General features: G+C 40.7%; 1 protein-coding gene across 2 annotated transcripts in view; it reads left to right on the top strand.

Annotated features, from left to right (window-relative positions):
- ube3d (ubiquitin protein ligase E3D) overlaps positions 1 to 22,721 on the top strand; it is a 179,176-nt gene that overhangs the window by 102,332 nt on the left and 54,123 nt on the right. For both annotated transcript variants that reach the window (XM_059645730.1, XM_048530254.2), the window contains exon 10: positions 8,400 to 8,538. In XM_059645730.1, the coding sequence (XP_059501713.1) occupies positions 8,400 to 8,538 (139 nt within the window). The remainder of the gene's footprint in view (positions 1 to 8,399; positions 8,539 to 22,721) is intronic.

The raw sequence follows: 22,721 nt of genomic DNA, 5'->3' as shown, positions 1-22,721 counted from the left end.
GCTGTTTTCTCTTGCTGTGCAAATCAGTGCTTTGATTTTTGCCATTTTCTTGGGCAAGTGCAGGAAAATTCAAAAGCACTTTGATTTTGATTTTCAAGTAGTCTTTGTTCAATAATGAATGTGAAAAATACTCTTCATCTAATTGAAACACATGCAGGCTCTTATTTTAATGGCCAGATGACATGGCCCTCCTTCAGCTCTACATTTGCGCTACGGGTCGGCACGGTGGCTCCGTGGTTAACACTGCTGCCTCACAGCACTAGGGACCCAGTTCAATTCCACCCTCGGGCAACTGTCTGTTTGGTGTTTGTATATTCTCCCGCTGTCTGCATGGGTTTCCTCCAGGTTCTCTGGTTTCCACCCACAGTCCAGAGATGTGTCGGCTAGGTGGATTGGCCATGCTACATTACCCGTAGTGTTCAGGGACGTGTAGATGAGGGGATGGGTCTGGCTGGGATGCTCTGAGGGTTGGTGTGGGCTTGTTGCCCGAAGGGCCTGTTTCTAACTAAAGGAATTCTATGAAGTCTACCTTCCCAAACAATGGTGCCCACCCACCACCTCCCCCTGCTATCCTGCTATCCACTGAATGTTGTAAATCTCTCCGATAACTGCTCCGTACTTTGCTCTCACCAGAGTGGATTGTGATGATTTTGCAAGCAGGTGGCACAGTTTTCCACTACATTAACCACACAAACAGGGAGTAACAGAACATATGGTCTATCAGTGAGAGTGCCCAGAGATTGCACTGCTAGCCATTTTCCACATTTAGACGCATGGAAAGAACAGCATTGTGAATAAACCTCTTTCCAGTTCCAGCTGCTGACGGGAGTTTCTTGTGCGTGAAACTGAGAGAACTGTGGATGCGGAGAAATCTGAAACAAAATCAGAAATTGCTGGAAAACCTCAGCTGGTCAGCCAGCATCTGTGGAGAGAATCAGAGCTAATGTTTTGGGTCCAGCGACCCTTCTTTTCCTCAGAATGAAAGACCCGAAGTTTTGACACTGATTTCTCTTCACAGATGCTGCCAGGCCTGCTGAGATTTTCCAGCAATTTTTGATTTTGTTTGTTTCCTATGTGGCTTTTATGCCCAGTTTGGTCAGCCCTATTCTGTCATAAAGCAGCTGGTGTTATGGATTGATCTCAACAGTGGAGGAAAATGTGACCTTCTGGAAACCTGGCCCTTGGTCCTGAACATGTGCATGAAGTGAATTTTTAAACTCTGCTGTTTTTGTAAACTTGAACTACGTGACACAGATTTAGTTCACTTTAAGAAAGATATTAGGTATGGAGCAAAGATTGTTCTTTGAATTTTCTTAACAGACTGATTAGTTTTATGTCTCTCAGGCATCATAGTTACCATGCATCCTTTGATTCTGAATTTGACAATTAAAATGTCTGTAGGCTTATACTGTATTTGAATAGATCAGTTTTTAAAATTGAACTTCTTAGATGCCCTCCATTAGTTAAAGCTGACTGAATGGCTGAATCTTTCTGTAAAGTGCAGTGTTTTGCGGTAACTATAAATTTGCAGATTAGGAGCATGTCATTTGACTGTTGTTCGATTCTCTACCACAAGTATTTCCAAAGAATATTGGGTGCTAATGGAAAAGCACAGCATCAGAACAGGCTATCTGATGGAACAAGCTTACAAAATTCACAGATGATCCATGTTTAAGGCAGCAAAATCGAGTGACTTTTATTCCTTCTACAATTTTATGTTAACTGAGGAAGATTGGCATTGAATGGAGTTCTGTTGTCCAGACGTAAATCTCCATATTCTAAGGTATGTAAATAGATCACAAGGTCGTAGAAACCCTACAGTGTGGAAACAGGCCAATCAGCCCATCGAGTCCGAAAAGTATCCCACCTGGACCTACTCCCCTGCATTTCCCTTGGCTAATTGACCTGACCTGCACATCTTTGGACTATGGGAGGAAAGTGGGGCAATTGGAGAAAAGCTGTGCATAGACAGGGAGAATGTGCAACCTCCACACAGACAGTTGCCTGAGGGTGGAATCGAACCCTGGTCCCTGTGGTGCTGTATGGCAGCAGTACTAATCAGTGCTAGGGGTAGTACTGATCTTAAATGGTGCCAAAAAGAAACACAAAATTGAAGCTTTTCATCTTGCACTCGAGGACACAGAAGTAGATTCGGGGACCAAAAAAAGGCACCATTTTATACAGAATTTGGAGAGGGTGCTGATTGGTTGAGCTATGTCTGACTAATCAGAATCTACATGTGTGATCTGAGAATTGAGATAGACAGTTAATGCACTTGCTATATCTTCATGTCAGTGATGACCCAGCCAATCTGCGCCATCTCCTCATTCTGTCTAAAATGATGCTCCTTCTTTTGAGCCTATATTCTGTGTCGTAGGTATGATGAATAAACTACAAAAAGCTTCAACTTCTAGGCTTGTTTTAGCAATGTTCATTCTCCACATTCTCTCTGATAAGAAAAAGCAACATCGAGCTAAATATATCATGTTGAGCCAAATGAATAAGCATGAAAATAAAATTGGTTGCCATGGTAAGGGTCCTGTATGAATCTGTTCTCTGTCTCTCAAGTCTTGTTTCTCTCCAAGCCCATGTTTGATGGAGCTAGTTCTAATAACAGTGACTGCTTTATAAAGGGCCATTTTCTCCATCACACTTCAGTTGCTGTTTTTGATCTTGAGCTATTTACTCTAATCCTACTCTTCTGCAATATCATAATGTACTATTTTTTCAGGATACACTTGTATCCCTTGTAGTTTGATAGCTGTAACGTTATTGCAGTACTGAGTATGAAGGAACTTATTAATTTTCAGATGAGTACATAAAAACGACTTACATAGGTTGTGTCCCTGTATTTTTTTCCACTTTTCACTAATGGGTCGCATTCTGTGGCATGTGGAGGGCACCCTGTTTGAAAGAATGTGGCATGTCTCACTGTGGGGAGATCATCCTAACATTTCACTGACTGACTGAGACTCCTCTGTTTCTAAGATATGGAAGAACAAAAAAGACGAAGTGTAACTATTAGTCAACTTATTTACTAAGATTATCTGACTATATCAAAATATTATTTGTAAACTCCTCAGATGTTGCAGCTTGTGCAGAAGCAATCTGTTTGGCTAAATGAAGAGCGGGAACCTCATTTTGCATTCGCTTGGCACCTTGTAGTGTTGCTGTTGCAGGGTTTAAATAGCACTTAATTACTTGGGCGTCTGATTCGGCAACTATGGGATTGAAGCACAAAAATATTTTAAAAATGCATGTAAAGAAATGGCCAATTCATGCAATGTTTTAAAATAACCTGAATGTACATTTTTAGATCTTCAACAAAGGAATCTCAAAACTCAATTCTCAACACTTTTCCAGTTGTAGAAAAGCTGTAAGGTACAATGGGCTCATCTTCTCTTTGGAAGAGTAATAATTGTAGCCTTAAGCATTTATTCTGTGCAAAAAAAGTATGTATGAATTGCAATTCATTTTCTTCACATATTGACTTTGCATCATTTTGCCTCTAATTCCATTTAAATTCCTTTCCTTTCTCCTCCTGTTTTTCAGTTACTCTGTGCCGTAGCTGAGAGGCAGAGTCAGTGACTTTCACCTTGATCTTTGCCAATGCTGTTATGTGTCCCATGCCAAGAACTACATGAGAGCACTGTGCGATGAGTCACTGATACTCCAGTTTTCTTAACCCATTCAATGTGAAGAACCAGTGACATCTCTGTTTAATTGATAAGTTGACCAGTTTTCCAGACTTACTCCAATATGGTTGACAAATAACAGAAGGACAATAACTGCTGGCCCAGACAGCAATGCCTATGTCACATGAATAAATAAAAATGAAGTGGCCAACTTCTGACGCTTCAAGCTAATACGCGTTCTTCAAGTCCAGACCTTGGTAGATGAGTGTTAACAAGCCATTAAATTATTCAAGGTAGACCAGTAGAAGATAGTGTCCAGTACTTCTGAACAAATTACTTCCAAACCCTGGCAATGTATTATGAAATGCGCATTGCAAAATACAAAACTGAAAAGAAATTTCAATATGGATCCGTTTTCTTCATGGAAACTTATACAAACATAGTTACTTTACAAATTTAGATCTCGCTTTACTAAGTTTAAAATTTTGAGATTCTGAAGTTGCAGTCAGTTAAATGGAGCATCAAAATTTGTTTTCTATTTATAAACATCATTGAAATATTAACTGTTAGTTCAAGCATTTAAATTAATGTCTCTGCAAAGGTTGCTTTGCAACAATCATGTCGTTACTATTTTTATAGCATCTATACTGTTAAAATAATATTTGGATGTGTAAATGAGTAATAATAGTTGCTCATTTTTTGAACGAGAATTGTCAGTTGAAACGGGAGTTGTTTCAATGTCCTTTGCTGGATTATAGAACTATTAAACAGATTAATTTAAATCTCCAAGAATTAATAACATATTTAATCTTTACAGGAGGATGACACGATCTTTCTAATCAGACCGAAAGCAAGTTTATCTCAAAAGACAACTAATTCCTTGTGTGTTGCAGTTTTAAATAGAGTATGTCAGTTGGAAGAGGCTTTAAATAGTCACCTTTCAAAATGCACAAGGAACAAAAAGAAACCTGGGTACCATTGTGCCTTATCTATGATTATTTAAATTTCTAATAAGTTCTCATGATAGATGAAATTTAATTTACAAGGATATGCTTCACACTGATTAATATAAATTGTCATTTAATGGATCGTATTTATACAATACAATACAGTACAAGAACAGATCCTTCAGCCCACTAAGCCTGCACGAATTCCTAATCCTTAAACCACTATTTATTGCCGATACTTGGTTTCTATTCCTCTATTTGCCTCCCATTCATGTGTCTATCAAGGTATTGTTAGACATTGCTAACTTGCCTGCTTCTACTACCCCTACTGGTCATGCATTCCAGGCACCCAATACCATCTCTGTGAGAAATTTTCCCAGCACGTCTCTCCTAAACTTATCCCTTTTGCCTTGAGCCCTGTGCGCCCTTTGTGGTTGACCTTTTCCACCCTGAGAAAAAGCCTCTGACTATCCATCCTATCCACGCCTGTCATAAATTTTAGACCTCTATCAGGTCACCACTCAGCTTCTGTCTTTCCAGTGAATACAAAGTGAATTTATCCAAATTCTCCTCATATGTAAGGACCACCAGACCAGGCAACATCCTTGTAAACCTGCTCTCTCTCCAATGCATCCATGTCCTTCTGGTAGGTTGGAGACCAGAACTGCATGTAATAATCCAAATGTGGCCTAACTAAGGTTGTATACAGCTGTTAAGTAGCTTATCAACTATTATATTCAGTGCCCCGGTTGATGAAAGCAAGAGCACTCTCCGCCATCTTTGCCACCTTATCTACCTGTGTTGCCACTTTCAGGGATCTGTGGGACTGTACGCTGCGATCCCTCTGTATATCAGTGTTCCTAAGTGTTGTGCCATTTATTGTATAATTCACACCTGAATTTGATCATCCAAAATATATCATCTCACATTTGCCCAGATTAAACTGTATTTACCACTTTACTGCCCAAATCTGCAATCTGTCTATATCTCGCTGTTTTCTTTGAGAATCCTCCTCACCATCTGCAACTCTTTGGTATCATTCATAAACTTATGAATCAGACGACATACATTTTCATCCAGATCATATTATAAACAACAAAGGTACCAGCACTGATCCCTGTGGAACATCACTGGTTACTGATCTCCATTCTGAAAATTACCCTTCCACTGCTACTGTCTGTCGTCTATGACCATGCCAGTTTTGAATCCATCTAGCCAGCTCACCCTGGATCCCATTACACTCTTGCCATGAGGTACCTTATCAAATGCCTTACCAAGACCATGTAAACAACATCCATTGCCCTTTTCTCATTAATCATTCTTGTCACCTCCTCAAAAAACTCAATCAAGTTAGTGAGACATGAGTTTCCCCTCATAAACCCATGCTGTCTACCACTAAAAAGTCTATTTGCCTCCAAATGTGAATAAGTCATGTCTCTCAGTATCTTCTCCAACAGCTTGCCCACCACTAGCATGAGTCTTACCAGCCTGTAATAACGTAGATTATCTCTGTTTCTCTCCTTTAAAAAAGGAATGACATTGGCCGTTCTCCAGTCTTCTGGAACGTCTCCTGAGGCCACAGAGGATGCAAAGATATCTGCTAAGGCCTGAGCTGTTTCCTCCTTTGTCTCCCAGAGTATCCTGGGATAGGTCCCATCTGACCCTGGAGACTTGTCTACCTTAATACAATTCAATACGCCCAATAATTCCTCCTTCATTATCTTCTCTTAGGAAGGAGACAATATGTTAATTCATTATTTATGTATTGCTAAAAATGTATATACAATGGGCTGCCTGCTGGCCAAAAATGATCAGGTGTTCTTGGCCACATCCTGGACGTTTTAAAACATGCCTATCCTCATAGAATCATTTTATTTTAAATGCAAGATTAAAGAGCCAAGTTAACGTTTCAAGTCCAATGACTCTTCTGCAGAACAGTTCTGAAAAAGAGTCACTGGGTTCGAAATGTTAACTCTGTTTATGCTCCATAGATGCTGAGTTACTCCAGCAATTTCTGTTTTGTTTCAGATTTCCAGTACCTGCAGTTCTTTATTTTATCCAAGAATAAAGTTGTTTCATATACTTTACAATATTTTTTGTATCAAGAAACTTGTCCTAGTTAAAGTTTGGAATTGTGTTTGGTGATAACTGATGCAAAGTATGTTCAGTGACAGCATTTAATTGAAATGTTTATTGCATAACATGTCTTAGAGCAAAACGACCATAACTCCGTTTATCTGCACTTTAACTAACTCATCTCTTGAGCAGGGGTGAAAAGAAAGAGCACATTGACTGCTGGCATTTTTATTGGATTCACGGAAAGTATAAAGAACGACAAAATCAGTTGGAGAAAGGGATGCGAGTTTGACTCACCTTCTATAATTCATTTTCATTTTTTTTTATTAATTTTTCTTCAGTAAGGAACCTTGGGGCAGTATTTTCTAAATTAAAGGAACTATATTGAGTGCACATTCATTTCTGCAATGTGTCCAATAGTATGAGCAGTGCCATTTATTATTTTGCACACTACTTTGTTTCTGAAATTGTAGCTGTGCTACAAAAGAAAAGCATTCCTGTTTTTGAGCTACTGGGAACTGCAGATGCTGGAGAATCCGAGATAACAAAGTGTGGAGCTGGATGAACACAGCAGGCCAAGCAGCATCTTAGGAGCACAAAAGCTTCCGGAGGGAGGAGGGTAGCTTTTGTGCTCCTAAGATGCTGCTGGGCCAGCTGTATTCATCCAGCTCCACACTTTGTTAACTCGCATTCCGGTTTTTGCTTGCTTCCCTAAACATGAATCGCTTTTCACTTTGTCGGAGCCTGCAATGTATTTTATCTTTGTTCGTGGTCGAACATTGCCAATCCTGAATTGCCCCTAATCACTGACTTGAGTACAATTGCATTGCTTGCTCAGAGAACTGTTAGGTTACTGTGAGTTTGAAGTCACATGGAGACCACACCACAAAATGGTTACAGGTTTTCTTCACACAAAAACATTTTTGAACCAGATGGGTTTTAAGGTTTTCTGTTGTACTTTTGTGGTGACCAGTGCAGTCTGTAGCTACTTTTAAAATGTACATTTTAAAAAAATGTATAAATCCTGTACAGTGGTAGAGTTAAAATTCATGTGTTCAGACTTCTAATATAGCCTCTGAAGGAGTAGTGCAGTATCTGCATATGTGGTGTGTGTGTGCGCATGCGTGTGTGTGTGTGTGTGTGTGTGTGTGTGTGTGTGTGTGAGTTAATGTTTTGAGAGAGTTGGGGGAGGGTTGCTGCTATGCTTCATTAAACTGTGATTCAATAATTTCATTTTCCAGAAAAAAATGGAAATTGAAATTAACTGGAGACTCAAATTAGTTTCATTAATCGTGTACAGCTGCACTAATGGGATTTTTTTTATTGAGCGAGACATTATTTTTGGTTTTTCAGCATACATTTATAAATTAATCTAGTGTCATCCAAATGAATGAAATTATGGACTTGATCTGATCTTTGCAATGCCCGAGAATAATTCGCTGCCCTAGATTTGCACCTGGATTCCTCTTCTTCTGTCATTTTTCTCAACTTAGATAAGAAACTGTTTACTTGAAATAAGTATCTGCATTTGAATTCAACTGTAATTTATTCCAACCTATTTAATGCAAGTTATTAGATGTATAGTTCATATATGTGTATTTATAAATGCAGGATATGATGTTGTGATTACCTTTTTGCTCAGTCATTTATCATGATTTTAATTAGAAGTTCAGTCTTTGACATGTTTCCTTGGACATTTGTAAATATTGGGCTTTCAAAAGAAGCTTTTCTTTCTTTTCAGGGCAGAAGACAAGTGGGAGAAGAATATTTCTGTGCACTGCATGACCCTTCCAGTGAGCACCTGCCTGCAGTTGTTACTCATCCTAGCTTCATCAACTGCCTTTCTCCCTCCTTCACTACAGAACATGAACTCTTTCAAGGTATTGGTTTCTATCTTTGGAAAAATAATTTGTTTTGAAGCAGTTCAGCTTAAAAAGTAACCGTGCTGCGATAGCAAGTGTCAACAGCTGCTTGAGAAGTCACATCTGAATGATTTATTTTGGCAAGTTTGCACAGGCAGTAATTGTAATGTTGAAGAAGTTGCGAGAAAGTGCATTGCCAGCCATTTTGAAACTCTTGGCCATCAACCTACACTGGCCACAGCATGGTGGACAGGAAATTTGCACTGACCCTTGTTTTAAATGGGTAGGGACTGTATTTGAGCGTTCAGACCATTCCATACCTCTCATTAGCTTCCCTCATGCAGTGAACATAGTCCAATTTATTTATTGTACCCAAGTCCTCTCTTTTCATTACATTTCTTTTATGCTTTTTCCATAACCTTTACTTTGTATGCTTTATGCACATTGTAGCAAGGTTTCTAAAATTGGGCACAGTACCCTCCATTGTGGTCAAGCCAGTATTTTGTACAGACCCCATCACCTTCTTGTGCCAATCCAATTACTCTCTTTATTGCTCAGCAGGTCTGGCAGCATCTGTGAAGTGATATTGGAGTTAACATTTCAGGTCCAGTGACCCTTCTTGAAGAACTGACCACCTGACATTAACTCTGATTTCCCTTTGCTGATGCTGCCAGACCTGCTGAACTTTTCCAGCAATTTCTGTTTTTCTTTCTGATTTACAACATTTGTAGTTCTGTTGGTTTTTGTAACTGCATAACTGCGTTTAAGTATCTGTACCCTTAAATCTCTGTACCCTTTCACAGCTTTGAGAAGTTTATTTTTGGTATCACTTAAATTTGCTGTTCTTTTTCAGAAACTGTTCTACTTGACTTATTAGCTTGGTTCCCCTGAATTTGCACAAACTGTCTGCTCCTGTAAACCCTCTCTGTCAATACTCTCATCCAGCACCCTGCATTCTTCCTGTCAGTTTTACCATGCTCCTGATTTAGTGCCATCAGCAAATTTTCATATCCATCCTTAAATCTTTGTCACTCAGATCACCTGAGCTTCGAACAAGGTATACATTGCCACTCTAAGAAACTTTCATTTACTCCTGTTCTCCCTTTGCAGACATCCATCCCCATGTATTTCATGTATCCTTTAATCTATCAATTAGCACTGCTCCAAGAGCTTTTTTCTAAAATATTTAAATGGTTCAAATCACTGGATTCTCTTTGCCTGTACATGGTACAATGTCCTATAAGAGTTTGATCAAATTAGTTGACCATGACCTACTCTTTACAAATGTGAATTGACAATTATTAGCCCAAATTGTTTGCTAGTATTATCCCTCATTATTATCTACAGCAATTTCCCTGCCATGATGTGAGTTCCTTGATCTGTAATTACCTGACCTACTCCTTTCCTGAATGTGCCTGTGATACATGTCATCCACTAGTCCTTTCACACAACCACAGTCTTTCAAATAATTTTGATACTTCATGGTAAATCCTTTTGCTGTCACAGATCAACATCTGGAGATGGCATCAGCACCAATACGTACCCTTGTACGATTTCCTCTTCCTATCAATTGGAAGTTTCTCCACACACTCCTGTAGTATTGTGCAATTTTCTTTTTCATCTTCCTTCTGAAGACCTGCTGTCCTGATCAATACTTATCAATCAACTGACATCATATAAAGAAATAGATTATCTAGTCATGAATTCCTTGTTGTTTGTAGGACCTTTGTTTCTATTCCAGTTCTCCAGCTTAGCCTGTAAAGAGAAATCGTGCCAATCACTCTCTTTTTGAAAGATGTCAAGGCATTGGTGAAGGTATGGAGGAGTTCTGCTGTTATAATACTGGAGATGAGGGATTTCAATTATGTGCAGAGATTAGATGTTGAGTATAAAGGTAGTAACTGTTTCTATTGCTAGGAAAGGTCAGTTACCAGAATACACAAGGTAAATGGAAAAATGAAAGACCTGAGAGAAAGGAAAATTCTTTGAATGCTCCACTATTCAAAATGATCAAGCTCAATACCCAAATCAACCCCAACATCCGCTCCCTCCTCAACCATATCCCTTGACTCCTTTAACCACAAGCACGGTACCTGCCTCCTCCTCGAAAACACATAATGTTTTGATGTTAGACTGTTGCTGTGGTACTGAATTCCTGAGAAGGTGATGTTCTTTGCCAGAATAAAAGAATGGATAGCAACTCATTTTTTCTGTGTATGTGTCTGTGTATATGTACTCAGTTTTTTTAAACGCGAGCTCCACTTTAGCTTTTTTTTTAATTGGGCAGAATTTAATAGGATAACATCCAGCTCAATGCCCAGGAGGAATAATAGTGGCCAGTGACAGACTCAGACGAAACCTGCCCCAATGCCATAATACACCATGTGTAGTTAGATTGATGCAGAGTGGGAAGTTCATCTCTTGGTGGGAGAAACTCCCATCCATTGGACCTGTCAGACAACCTACTTGGCCAGCAACACCACCTCTCTGGTGTGGTGAAAATGCCATAAGAAGGAAATAATCCCAAGTCCTTCCCATCTCTTCTTCTCATGGGGGCAGTCCATAGTTCACACATTTTCTGCGGGCAGCTGTCAAATGAAATAGCCATCTGCCTTCAGTAAAGGCTGAGTTTAGAGTTGCTGGTGTCTGGGATTCTACAACGTAGAGATTAGACCAAGTAAAACGAGGCCTGTTCTTTGTGCACTTATTTTAGATAGACAGTGTATCCCTGTAGACATAATCCAAGGAAACCTTGGGCATGGGGATCAGGGTTTATTGTTGGGAAATGTGGGTGTTGGCAGGGCCGTCACTTATCCTGTGGTGGTGGGCATCATGGACCCTTGTGAGGGAGGGCGTGTGTTCTGGTGATTAGGTGTGCTTTAGGAGTTAACGGTAGAGAAGGTTGTGTAAAAAGTGCATAAACCAAATGGAACTGTCCAATTTGTGAAGATGTGTCAAGACCTGTCGGCAAGCATTGACATGTCAGGAAGTGTCACTGAGAAACAGTCTGTTGAGAAGTGTCAGCAAAAGCCAAAATGTGTTTTCTCCTGAATGAGAATGTTTATTTTTCAGTGAAGTGTAGTCTGTGATAAAGAACATCAAGAAATGAAACTAAATTTATTTTTTCCTGTGTGTATGGTTACTTGTAGACACTTAAATGAGATTGTATGGTAGCTGAAGGGGGAAAGTATGGTGAGTGAAAGTAGGCACTAAGTTAGCGTAAGTATGTAAGAGGTCATGGCAATAGGTAGCACGGCATAGTGTAGAATAGGGGATATGAGGGGCTATGGAAATGTGTAGATGGCATTAGATAGCATGGATGCAGCTTGGGCAGTGTGAGGGGTGAGGTGGAGCGTTGGAAGTGTGAGGAGTGAGAACTGGGGAAATGCTTTCTATTTCTCCTCTTCTGGAATTGCAACATATCTCTATAGATCTGATCCTGGAACAAGTTTGGGGAAGATAAGTTACCTCTTGTGTGAAAAGTTATACTTCTGCATAAGAAGTGTTTAAACTCATTGGGACTGTCACCGTTATCAAGGAACTATCCAAAAATGTATGCATTTTTAAAAAGAAATACTGTGCCAAGGTCGGCACAACATTGTGGGCTGAAGGGCCTGTTCTGTGCTGTACTGTTCTATGTTCTATATGTTTCAGAGTGGATGCTTTAAGATGCTGTTTTGCGGGCGACTCCAACTTTTTATTGAATGGGAATGATTATTGGCATAAAGGATTAAGCCCCTAAGTGAAATTTTTGTTTTCATAAGGGATTAGTTGAAGTAATGTATTGAACGGTTTTGCGTGAATGAGAGCCTTGTTTTGTTACAACAGTGACATCACCGAGAGGCAGATAGCTATATTTTTTGTGAGCATGTTTCCTGAATTCTGCCCATGCTGGCTAATGGACTCATTGAAATGGAAGGGTAAAAGGTGTTAGTTGGTAGCAGTGCTTTGGGACTGCGTTGGAAAAGGAGCTAATAAGAGCTATTGGGTATGCGGAGGATGAGGGTCTTTGTGAGATAGGCAGATTGGCCCTGTGGTTAGAAAGATGAGCATAGGGTAACATAGAGATATGAGTGGCTACAAAAAGGATATAGCTAAGTTAAGTGAGTGGACAAGGATCTTGGAAATGAGTATCATGTGCAAGACATAAAATTGTCTACTTGGCAGGCTGAACCAAAAAAAATGTGTAAGGCAAGTTATTTTACATAGAAGATGGTAGGTGCCTGGAACATGTTGCCAGGGGAGATGATAGCAGCAGTTACAATGGCAATTAATTTAAGAGGCATTTAGACAGACACATGAAACAAGCAGGGAATAGATGGATATGAACCATGTGCAGGCAAATAGGATTAGTTTAGAATGGCATCATAGTCAGCACAGGCATTGTGGGCTGAAGGGCCTGTTCCTATGCCATACGATTCTATGGTCAGTGTTCTAACAGTGAGAGAGATTGCAGAGCTCTAAGATGCAGAAGGATCTCAGCATCCTAGTGCATGAATCACAAAGGGTTTCTATGCCACTACAGCAAGTAATTAGGAAATGAGGATAGCACAAGAGTCTTTTTTTTTGTCTTTATTCATTCATGGGATGAGGGCATCAGTGACTAGGCCTGCATTTATTGCCCATCCCTAATCGACCAGAGGGCAGTTAGGAGTCAACCACATTGCAGTGGGTCTGGAGTCACATGTAGCCCAGACCAGGTAAGGATTGCAGTTTCTTTCCCTAAAGGATATTAGTGAACCAGATGGGTTTCCCAACAATCAACATTGGATTCATGGTCATCATTAGATTCTTAATTCCAGATATTTATTGAATTCAAATTCCACGATATGCCGTGGTGGGATTTCACCCCGGTTACTCAGAATGTTATCTGGGTCGGTGATAATACCACTAGGCCATCACCTCCCCCTCTAGGTTAAGAAAGGTTATGTGAGTGGACAAAAAGTTGACAGATAGAATATAATGTGGAAAAATATCCATGACCTGGCATCCAGTTTCAATGGGTAGTAGGAAGGCAAATGGAAGGTTGGCTTTACTTTGAAGGGAATAGAGTATAAAAGTAAGGATGTTTTTTAAAAACTACACAATGCACTGGTTAGACCACATGTTGCATGCTGTGAATGACTTTGGGCCCTCTATCTGAGGAAGGATATACTGGCACTGGAGCCAGCCCAGACAAGATGCACTAGAATGGTATAGAGGGACTTCTTATGACAACAGGTTGAGTAGATTCGATCTCTCCGTGTTCGAATATAGGAAAATGAGGGACAGACTTATTGATATATACAAGATTCTTAGGAGACTAGACAGGGTAGATGCAGAAAGGTTGTTTCTGAAATGACTTCACAGAGCTCAGTATCCTGTCACCAGGTAATCCTTTGTTTATACATGGAAAGTCTTTGACACTGATTCAACTTCCTCAGAGCCAGCGATCAGAGTGAACAGAACTTCTGGCATTCCTGTTGATATATGTCAACCAGATTAACAGCCCCAGTCAGGGAACTCATATTCTATGAGGTCCACCTGGCTGACCTTGTGGAAGAGTCTAGGATCCACTCATAATCCCAGAATATGGAGCTATCCATTAAAAACAGAGACAAGGACGAATTGTATCTCTGAAGGTGGACTAAATGGGCTGAATGGCCTGTTTCTGCTCCTACATCTTACAATCCAATTACTGCACATGGGAATTTAATACAAAAGTAAGGAGGCCATGCTTTAGTTATGTGGGGCACTGGTGAGACCACATATGGGGCAATGTGTACAAATATTGGTCTCCTTATAGTAAAAAACAAATATAAATGCATGGCAAGCAGTTGCAAAGAGGCTTACTATACACTGATACCTGGAATGGGCCGTTTGTTTTATGAGGTAAGGTTGGGTAGGCTTGGTTTCTGTCTGCTGGAGTTTAGAAGAGTATGAGGTGATTTGATTAATATGGTTAATGTCCAGAGGGGTGTTGATGGGCTCGATGTGGTGAAGGTGTTTCCTTTAATGAGAGCTGTGAGACATTGTTTAAGGATTTGGTGTTGCCAGTTTAAAACGAAGATGGGATTTCTTTCTCACAGAAGGTTGTGAGGCTTTAGAACACTCTTCCAGAAAGGATGTGGAAGATTATCTTTGAATAATTTTAAGACAGAGGTGGATACATTCTTGGTAAGCAAGGGTGTGAAAGGTTACTGGATGGGTGGAAATGTGGATTTGTGGTCATGATTTAAAAATAGCAGAGCAGGTACTACGGGCAGAATGGCCTAAATTGGTCTTTGTTTATTTACAGAAGGGCATAGGTTGGCACAGGGGCATGAGGTGCCAAGTGGTATAGGTTTATAAAGGACTATAGGACTGAATGCAGGAGCAATGGTTGGCAAGATGAGCATGGAAGTGGAATGGGGAGTAAAGGGATGAGAATAGGAGGGATGTTTTTCATTTAATCTCTGTTTTGAAACCCAGAAAACAGGGCTGGAGTACCCAGATAGGCTTTCTGCCCAGCTGGCCTCGAGAGCCTCCCCCCACCAACTTTTCCCTGGTCACCTGGCCCAACTCCCAATCCTGCCTACCCTCCTCAGATTGAAGCTGGGAAGGTTTCAGTCATAAAGAAAGACTGGATAGGTTGAAGCCTTTTTCACTGGAGCATACAAGGTTGGGAGGTGACCTGACAGAGGCTTATAAAACATTTAGTTGCAAAATCGAATCAGATTTTCAGACAGAGTTTCATACTTAGAGCCATGGAGTCATACAGCATGGAAACGGACCCTTTGGCCCAACTCATCCATGCTGACCTGGTTTCCCCTACTAAACTAGCCCCATTTGCTTGCATTTGGCCCATATCCCTCTGAAACTTTCCTATTCATGCACCTGTCCAAATTTCTGTTAAATGTTGAAACTGTACCTGCATCCACCACTTCCTCTGGGAATTCATTCCACACACGCAGTACCCGCTGAGTGAAAAGTGTTGCACCTAGTCTCTCTTAAATCTTGCCCCTTTCACCTTAAACCTATGCCCTCAAGTTTTGAATTCCCCTACCCTAGGGAAAAGCCTTGGGTATGCACCTTCTCTAGGGGGAGCTGATGGCGTAGTGGTATCATCGCTGGATTGTTAATCCAGAGAACCACATCACGTTCTGCGGACTTGGGTTCAAATCCCACCAGGGCAGATGGTGGAATTTGAATTCAATAAATATCTGGAATCAAGAATCTAATGATGACTATGAATCCATTGCCGATTGTTGGGGAAAAAACACATCTGGTTAATGGAAGGAAATCTGCCATTCTTACCTGGTTTGGCCTACATGTGACTCCAGACCCGCCGGCAATAAATGCTGCCTTGCCAGCAATGCCTTCATCCTGTGAATGAATAAAGAAAAAAAAAATGCTCTTTGTGATTTTATAAAGTTGTATCAGGTAACCCCTCAACGTCCTCTGCTCCAGGAAAAACGTCTCAGCATAACCAGTCTCTCCCTATAACTCTCAAACTCTCCAGTCCCACTTGAATTCACAGATTACATCAGAGGACATTAAAACAGATAAACTAAAAGCACTCCTGACGGGGGGTATAGAAAGGGTTAATGACAGGTGTCCTATCCCTGGGATGGGGAATTTCAAGATTAGGGGACACATTTATAAGATGAGAGGAGAGGGTTTTAAAAAGAAAACGAGGGGCAAATTTTTTACTTGGCCGGGTGGTTCACGTGTGGAATGAACTTTCTGAGGAATTGGTGGATGTAGGCACAGTTACAAAGTTTAGGAGACAGTTGGATAATAACATGAATAGGAAAGATTTGGAGGGATACGGGCCAGGAGCAGGCAGGTGGGACCAGTTTAGTTTGGAATTATAATTGGCACGGACTGGTTGGACCGAAGGACCTGTGTCTGTGCTGTATGACTGTGTATGTGGGCAGCCAGATTAAAGGCCAGGTTTGCAGAACTGGCTTCTCTGTGCTTCCAGGCCTGGAATGAACATCGAGGCCTTTATGTTCGCATGTGAAGAACTTACTGGCTGGACAAGATCTATTACTGCTTCCAGAAGCCCGAACACATACAAGCAGGTTCAGGAACAACTTCTTTCCAGCCATCAGACTGATGAATGGACTCTGGCCACAAGTAATGTAACCTGTATGCTTCCAAGTCTTTTTCATCTGTACATCCTTTGCTTGCTACGATCTGCCTGAACCGCTCGCAAACAAAGCTTTTTGCTGCATTTCAGTACACATGACAATAAAATCGAAATCAAATCAATAACCAGAGTGAAAAAAGAAACACTATTAGGGAAAAGACAAGGAGAAATTTGCAAGTAAACACGTCACCCTGATGCATACACCAGAAAATGGTTTGTCTTTAATGACACAATATCATATGAGCAGTCAATATACTCAGTGAGCCATCAGGAGTGCACCTAGTTTATCCGTTTTAATGTCCTCTGATGTAGTCTATGACTACAAGTTTGAAATTCTGTCTGATAGTCTGATTCCAGTTTTGCAACTAAATCGCAGCATTGATCATGCTATCTTGTTCACAAAATCAAAGTAGAAAATTGTTTTACATCTTAAATTTGTGAGATTTATAAAATTATGCTTACTGAGATGATATTTTCACTCCCATGCCTCATTTAAAAATTAGATTATGCTTATGTTCATACCTTTGAAATGGAAATAATTTATCCTGTTATTTGACACTGCCATCTGTAAGTAAGTACTCAGTAATGATTGTCTACAAGCCTGCTTAAACATCATATCAGTTTACATCAAAATTGATTTTAATTCTGTTTCCCCTGCTATCTTCCAAATATAATATTACAGCTTCAAATTAAGTTTATTGTGCAGCTGAGGAAAATATGAATCACTACACATATCTATTTTATTCCTCACCACAAGAGCTTAAAGTACTTTGATACTCCTGAAAGAGCAGTCTGAAGAGAAATTAAAGGCTTATTTAAGGCGATTGTAATTTTTTTCTGTGTTTCTGGTACTTTAACAAATCTTTTTTGTTTGTTTGTTTTCCTAAAATCTATTAAAAACGCTTAGAAGGGTGATCAAAATACCATAAAGGACAAAGCCACAATTTCCGATATCTATTTAATGGAGAGTGAAATATCATAGCACCCACTTTGGTACTACTTTTTGTAAATCTATAATTTGACTTAATTACCCATGTATGAATAATGACCTTTCTCTTCATACATAACATTAATAGATGCAGTAAATCATTCCATTGGCTCTGGATGGTGATAATGCAGCAGCAAATGTTATCCCTTTGTTACACGAATTGCAATTTTAACTCTTTGCCAACTCTTTTGCTACCGTCTTAATTGTGATGATTTTGTTCAAAAACCGTGAATCGAAGGTTAGAAAACATGATGAGGCAGCAAGAACTTCAGATGCTGGAGTCAGAGATAACACAGAGTGGAGCTGGAGGAACACAGTAGGTCAGGCAGCATCAGAGGAGCAGGAAAGCTGATGTTTTGGGTCGGAAACCTTCTTCAGAAAATGGGAAGAAGGGTCCCGACCTGAAACATCAACTTTCCTGCTCCTCTGATGCTGCTTGGCCTGCTGTGTTTGTCCAGCTGCACACTGTGTGTTATATTAGAAAACATGATGACTTTTGCAAGAAAGTATAGGTGAAGAAGCTGATGTTACATAAACAGGAGCTGGCCTTAACATCCCAAACTGGCTGACAGAATAAAAGTTTAGCCAGAGCTTCAACTCCTGGCTGCAGTCCGGTCCTTGCTGGAGAGTGTCCTAAATGAATCGACTGTACCACTTATTTAGGCTCATGTATAATGGTCGGATTTAGAGAAAGTGGACAAGAAAACAGTGGCCCAAAAACTATCAAGTGTACATTGTGTCATCTGTCTTATAATATCATGTGTTTTCCTAAAACAAAGTTTTTGTTATCTTTTTACTGCACCCAGAATCTTTTAAAGCCTCCTGTGTTATTGAAACCAGGTCTCAATGCCCAGTCCAGTGCATGTACTACTCTGAAACAGATGATTGAAAGGTTCGAAAATGTAATCAAAACTCACAACAGTGATGCAAAAGCAGGACCCTAGTATCACCTTTATTCCCCTCCCCATATTATTCATATGTTAATGAGCTTTCTCTAAAGATTTACTGAAGTATTTCAGAATTATGTATGTGTCTATCTTATCATTTGCAGTGCATGACTGTGAATCATCCTTCATATTTAAATGCCGAACCTCAATTGTGTGTTTAAATTTTCCTTGAATTGAGATCAAAAAATCAAATGAAATTTGAAGTTTTGGTGTATATGTTTTCTTGGGTCAGAACTATGGCAGAGCACTAATGATCAGAAAGCTTTGGACATGGGCGTTGAATTTTGTCTGATAAACCTCGTGTAAGCTGCCTCGGGATATTTTGCTATCTTATAGATGTTCCTTAAAGGATGATTTTATTGCTAATCAGAAAGCTGATCTGGGAAGAAAATGTATCATATGCAATCAATATTTTTTCCCAAATTTTAAAACTAATTGTTATACATAAATTGTGACCTTGGCATTTTTTCATGTGCACTATCCCAGAACTGAAAAACCATATCACTGATGTTTTTCATCTTGATTTTGAATTCATTATTTTTGGGTGTAGAATAGTATTTGTTTTGCTTGTCAGAAAGGTTAGTTCATTTGTTTAAAAATCACTGACTGGAATATTTTTGACAAACAGGCCTTTAATAGATACCACTGTTGCCTCACAGCACCAGGGACTCGGGTTGGATTCCAGCCTCAGGTGACTGTCTGTGTGGAGTTTGCACGTTCTCCCCGTGTCTGCGTGGGTTTCATCTGGGTGCTTCAGTTTTCTCCCACAGTCCAAAAATGTGCAGGTTAAGTGGATTGACCGTGCTAAATTGTCCATTGCATCCAGGGGTTTGCAGGCTAGGTCGGTGAGCCATGGGAAATGCAGGGTGGGTCTGTGTGGGATGCTGTTCAGAGGGTTGGTATGGACTGGATGGGCTGAATGGCCTGCCTCCACAGTGTAGGGATTCCATGATTATGTGATTGTTGCTCCCCTTCACAATGAATAGTGGTGCCTTATCCACTTTGGCCTTTCTGGAGCTATCTTTAAGATGTAGACTCACTTGATCATGTTTACATCTTTAGCAATGTTTTCTGCTTACTTTCACCCACCACCTCCCTCCTGTACTACCCGTCTGTACTATATCATGGGTTTTCCTCGCTGTCCTCTACAGTGACTGCCTCTGTTTCTTTGTGAGATCATCCACAGGTATGGAATTAGTTTCCATGTGTCTTGTAATGCCCAACCCCATCTCTCCACTGAGTTCTCACATGCTGTTGGACTGTTACCCCAATACCAAACACTGTTGCCAGAGGACATTGTAGACCCCTACAGACAGGGCCACATAAAGTACCAAGGTGATATTCCTGACTGTTTTAGGGAAGACATCCTGACAAGTCTATTTTCAAAGCTGATCAGTCACTGGATTTTCTAGCTGCATGGACTGGTCAATGTCAGGAGTATGCATTTAGTGGCACATATAAATCAGAGTCATGCATTTGTATGCCTTTCTGATCCTGCACCAACTCTTTAAGCCCATCACCTCTGTCCTCGTGTCTCACTGTCCATTTCAATTGTGAAATACTTTGAGATTTGCTTTTAGTTTAAAGTCAATACCCAGATTGAAACTATTCAGGCTTGCTGTTCTAGAGAGAAGTCTTGTGCAAAAATGTAAAATAAAAGGCCGTAATGCAGAATATGTATACATTTGCACAGCTCCTAATTCAACTGTCTATCTTTCTCCTTTCTGACACATATTAATCATCTTTATTGTGCCCGTGACCCACTTACATTTGTGTGTTGCCACAAATCTACTATGTTATTCCTCTAGTTAGTCACATTAACTGATGATGAGTGTGTGCAGTATCTTGGCTCCTCATTGTGCTAGCTTCTGTCTTGGTTTGTAGGGACTGGATTTCTGATTCTTTTTTCTCATCTTGTGATTTTGGTTCCCTTGTCTTCTCAATGCTGATTAAATTTGAAACCATTGCGTAGCAAGACTCAATGCCAAGATGCTCCTTTCAGAAGAAAATTGACAGATTGTGATTTAAACTCTGTTAAATTTTGAAACAAGGGTCTCTACTTATCCAGCTCCTGAACCGTGTGGGCAATGCTGGGTCAGTTGGAAAGATACAGCAAGATCTGAGAAATGTGATTCTTCTCAACGGCAAGATAAACAAAAAAATCTGATTTCCACCCAAAGTTTGAACACTAAGATGACAATTCTGTTTGAGAGTGGTGAGATGCCTGTTTGGGTGCATTTGCATCCTATTATTACCAACTGTTGCCACATTTATCACAATTTGCCATTCTATGATGCGGTGGTGAGAAACTTGTTGGCATCGCACTGTGGTGTTGAAGATAGAGTGGGTACCAGGCATCTCCAGCTTGCTGCTAGCTCCTCTGGACCTCCATCTTGACCAGCGCTCCCCCACATCTTGGGGCATGCGTCATGGGCAGCAACTACTTGCAGCCGTCGACCATGGAAGTTGGCATCAGACAAGTATCAGCCTCACTGCATCATCATGGCACATCTCGCGTAGAACACTTGGAGTACATTGGCACCTTGTGTGTAATGATGCCAGGCTAAGTCTCATTTAGGAGCAAGCACCCAATTTCTGGAATGGAGCAGGGTTCATCTTGGGGCTGTTAGCTTGTTCTCTTGGCGTTCACCCACTCCGTGCCCATATGAATGCCCACGGAATTCTGCCACACCTTGCCTTGCCACCTCATTCAGGTCAGACGAGCTCTCAGTACAGGCTCCCTCACCTTTCGGACACACAGACACACAACTTATCAGCAATGCTCACTGAAAGGAGTTGTATGGCTACATCAGTATCACAATCACAGCATGTAGCTAGCAGCTATGTAGCAAACATACTGAACATGCTGCAACGAAGAAGCTGTGTCTTAATGTTTAAGGGGAGTAATTCTTAGTTAAGTTTATGCATGTGTGCAGTCAGGGGGGACCGGCCAGCTAGCCATAGGCATCGCTTTATTTCAGTCCAGGAGCAGGAATGTCACTTGGAGCTCCCCGGGTCAGGTACTGTTATCACTGCAGTGGAGAGGATTGTGCTATGGCCTGTCCTGCAGGTCCAGTTCAATCTGTTTGAGGATTAGCATTCAATCAGTCAGGGATCTGGTGGGTTATGGCAGGCTACAGCATGTTGTGGCTAAGTCGGGGAAGTCACTTGTGCTGATTGGAGGTAACATGCTTGGATGAGGAGGGGAAAATAATTGTAGAGCAGAGGCAACTCAACACATGAGGGTGGGAGACAATAGAACAAGGGGTTAAAACAGATCCTGAGAGAGGGAAGGGCCACCACCATCCGGCCTTTCATGGGGTGACAGTATATCACAATGTTTGACAAAACTAAGTTATATGCCCAGGGGTCAGGGGCTGAAGTGGGGAAATTAACAGTTAAATAATCAATCAAATAAAAGCAAAATACTGCACATGCTGGAAATTCAATACAAAACCAGAAGGTTTTGGGTCTGATAGAACTTATTCAGAATGGAAGAGTCAAACTGAACTCGAAACATTGATCCTGTTGCTCTTTCCACAGATGCTGCAAGACCTGCTGAGTTTCTCCACTCACTTTCTGTTTTGTAAGAGAGGTTGGGTGGGAACATGGAGAAGATCAAGGATTTGACAGGGATTCTAAGGCAGAAGGATACATGGAAGTTCTTTGGAGGGGTGGAGAATGTTGCACACAGACCGAGCAGATGAACCTGCCTCTCACTCAGTGCAGTACCTGCCTGGTGTTGCTTCCCATCTGCACGTGTAGTGGGCTTGAAAAATGGCTGCCCTCAGTCTTAGTGTGGGTGATATAGTTACAGAGCCATACAGAATGTAAACAGACCTTTTAGTCCAATTCATCCATGCTGACCAACTTTCCCAAACTAAACTCGTCCTACTTGCCTGTCTTTGACCCACATCCCTCTGAACCTTTCCTATTCATGCACCTGTCCAAATGTCTTTTAAATGTTGTAGCTGTACCTGCATTTATCTATTCCTCTGGCACTCGATTCTACATACAAACCATCCTTTGTGTGAAAAAGTTGCCCCCTGCCACCTTTAAATCTTTCTCTTGTTGCCTTAAAAATATGCTCCATAGTTTTGAACTCACCCACTGTGCGGTAAACATCTTGGCTATTCACCTTATCTGTGCGGCT

Source organism: Stegostoma tigrinum, chromosome 4, assembly GCF_030684315.1.
Source record: "Stegostoma tigrinum isolate sSteTig4 chromosome 4, sSteTig4.hap1, whole genome shotgun sequence".
In the NCBI taxonomy this organism is placed as follows: Eukaryota; Metazoa; Chordata; class Chondrichthyes; order Orectolobiformes; family Stegostomatidae; genus Stegostoma; species Stegostoma tigrinum.
The sequence above is the reverse complement of the archived record's forward strand: the minus strand, read 5'-3'. Positions and strand labels throughout refer to the sequence as shown.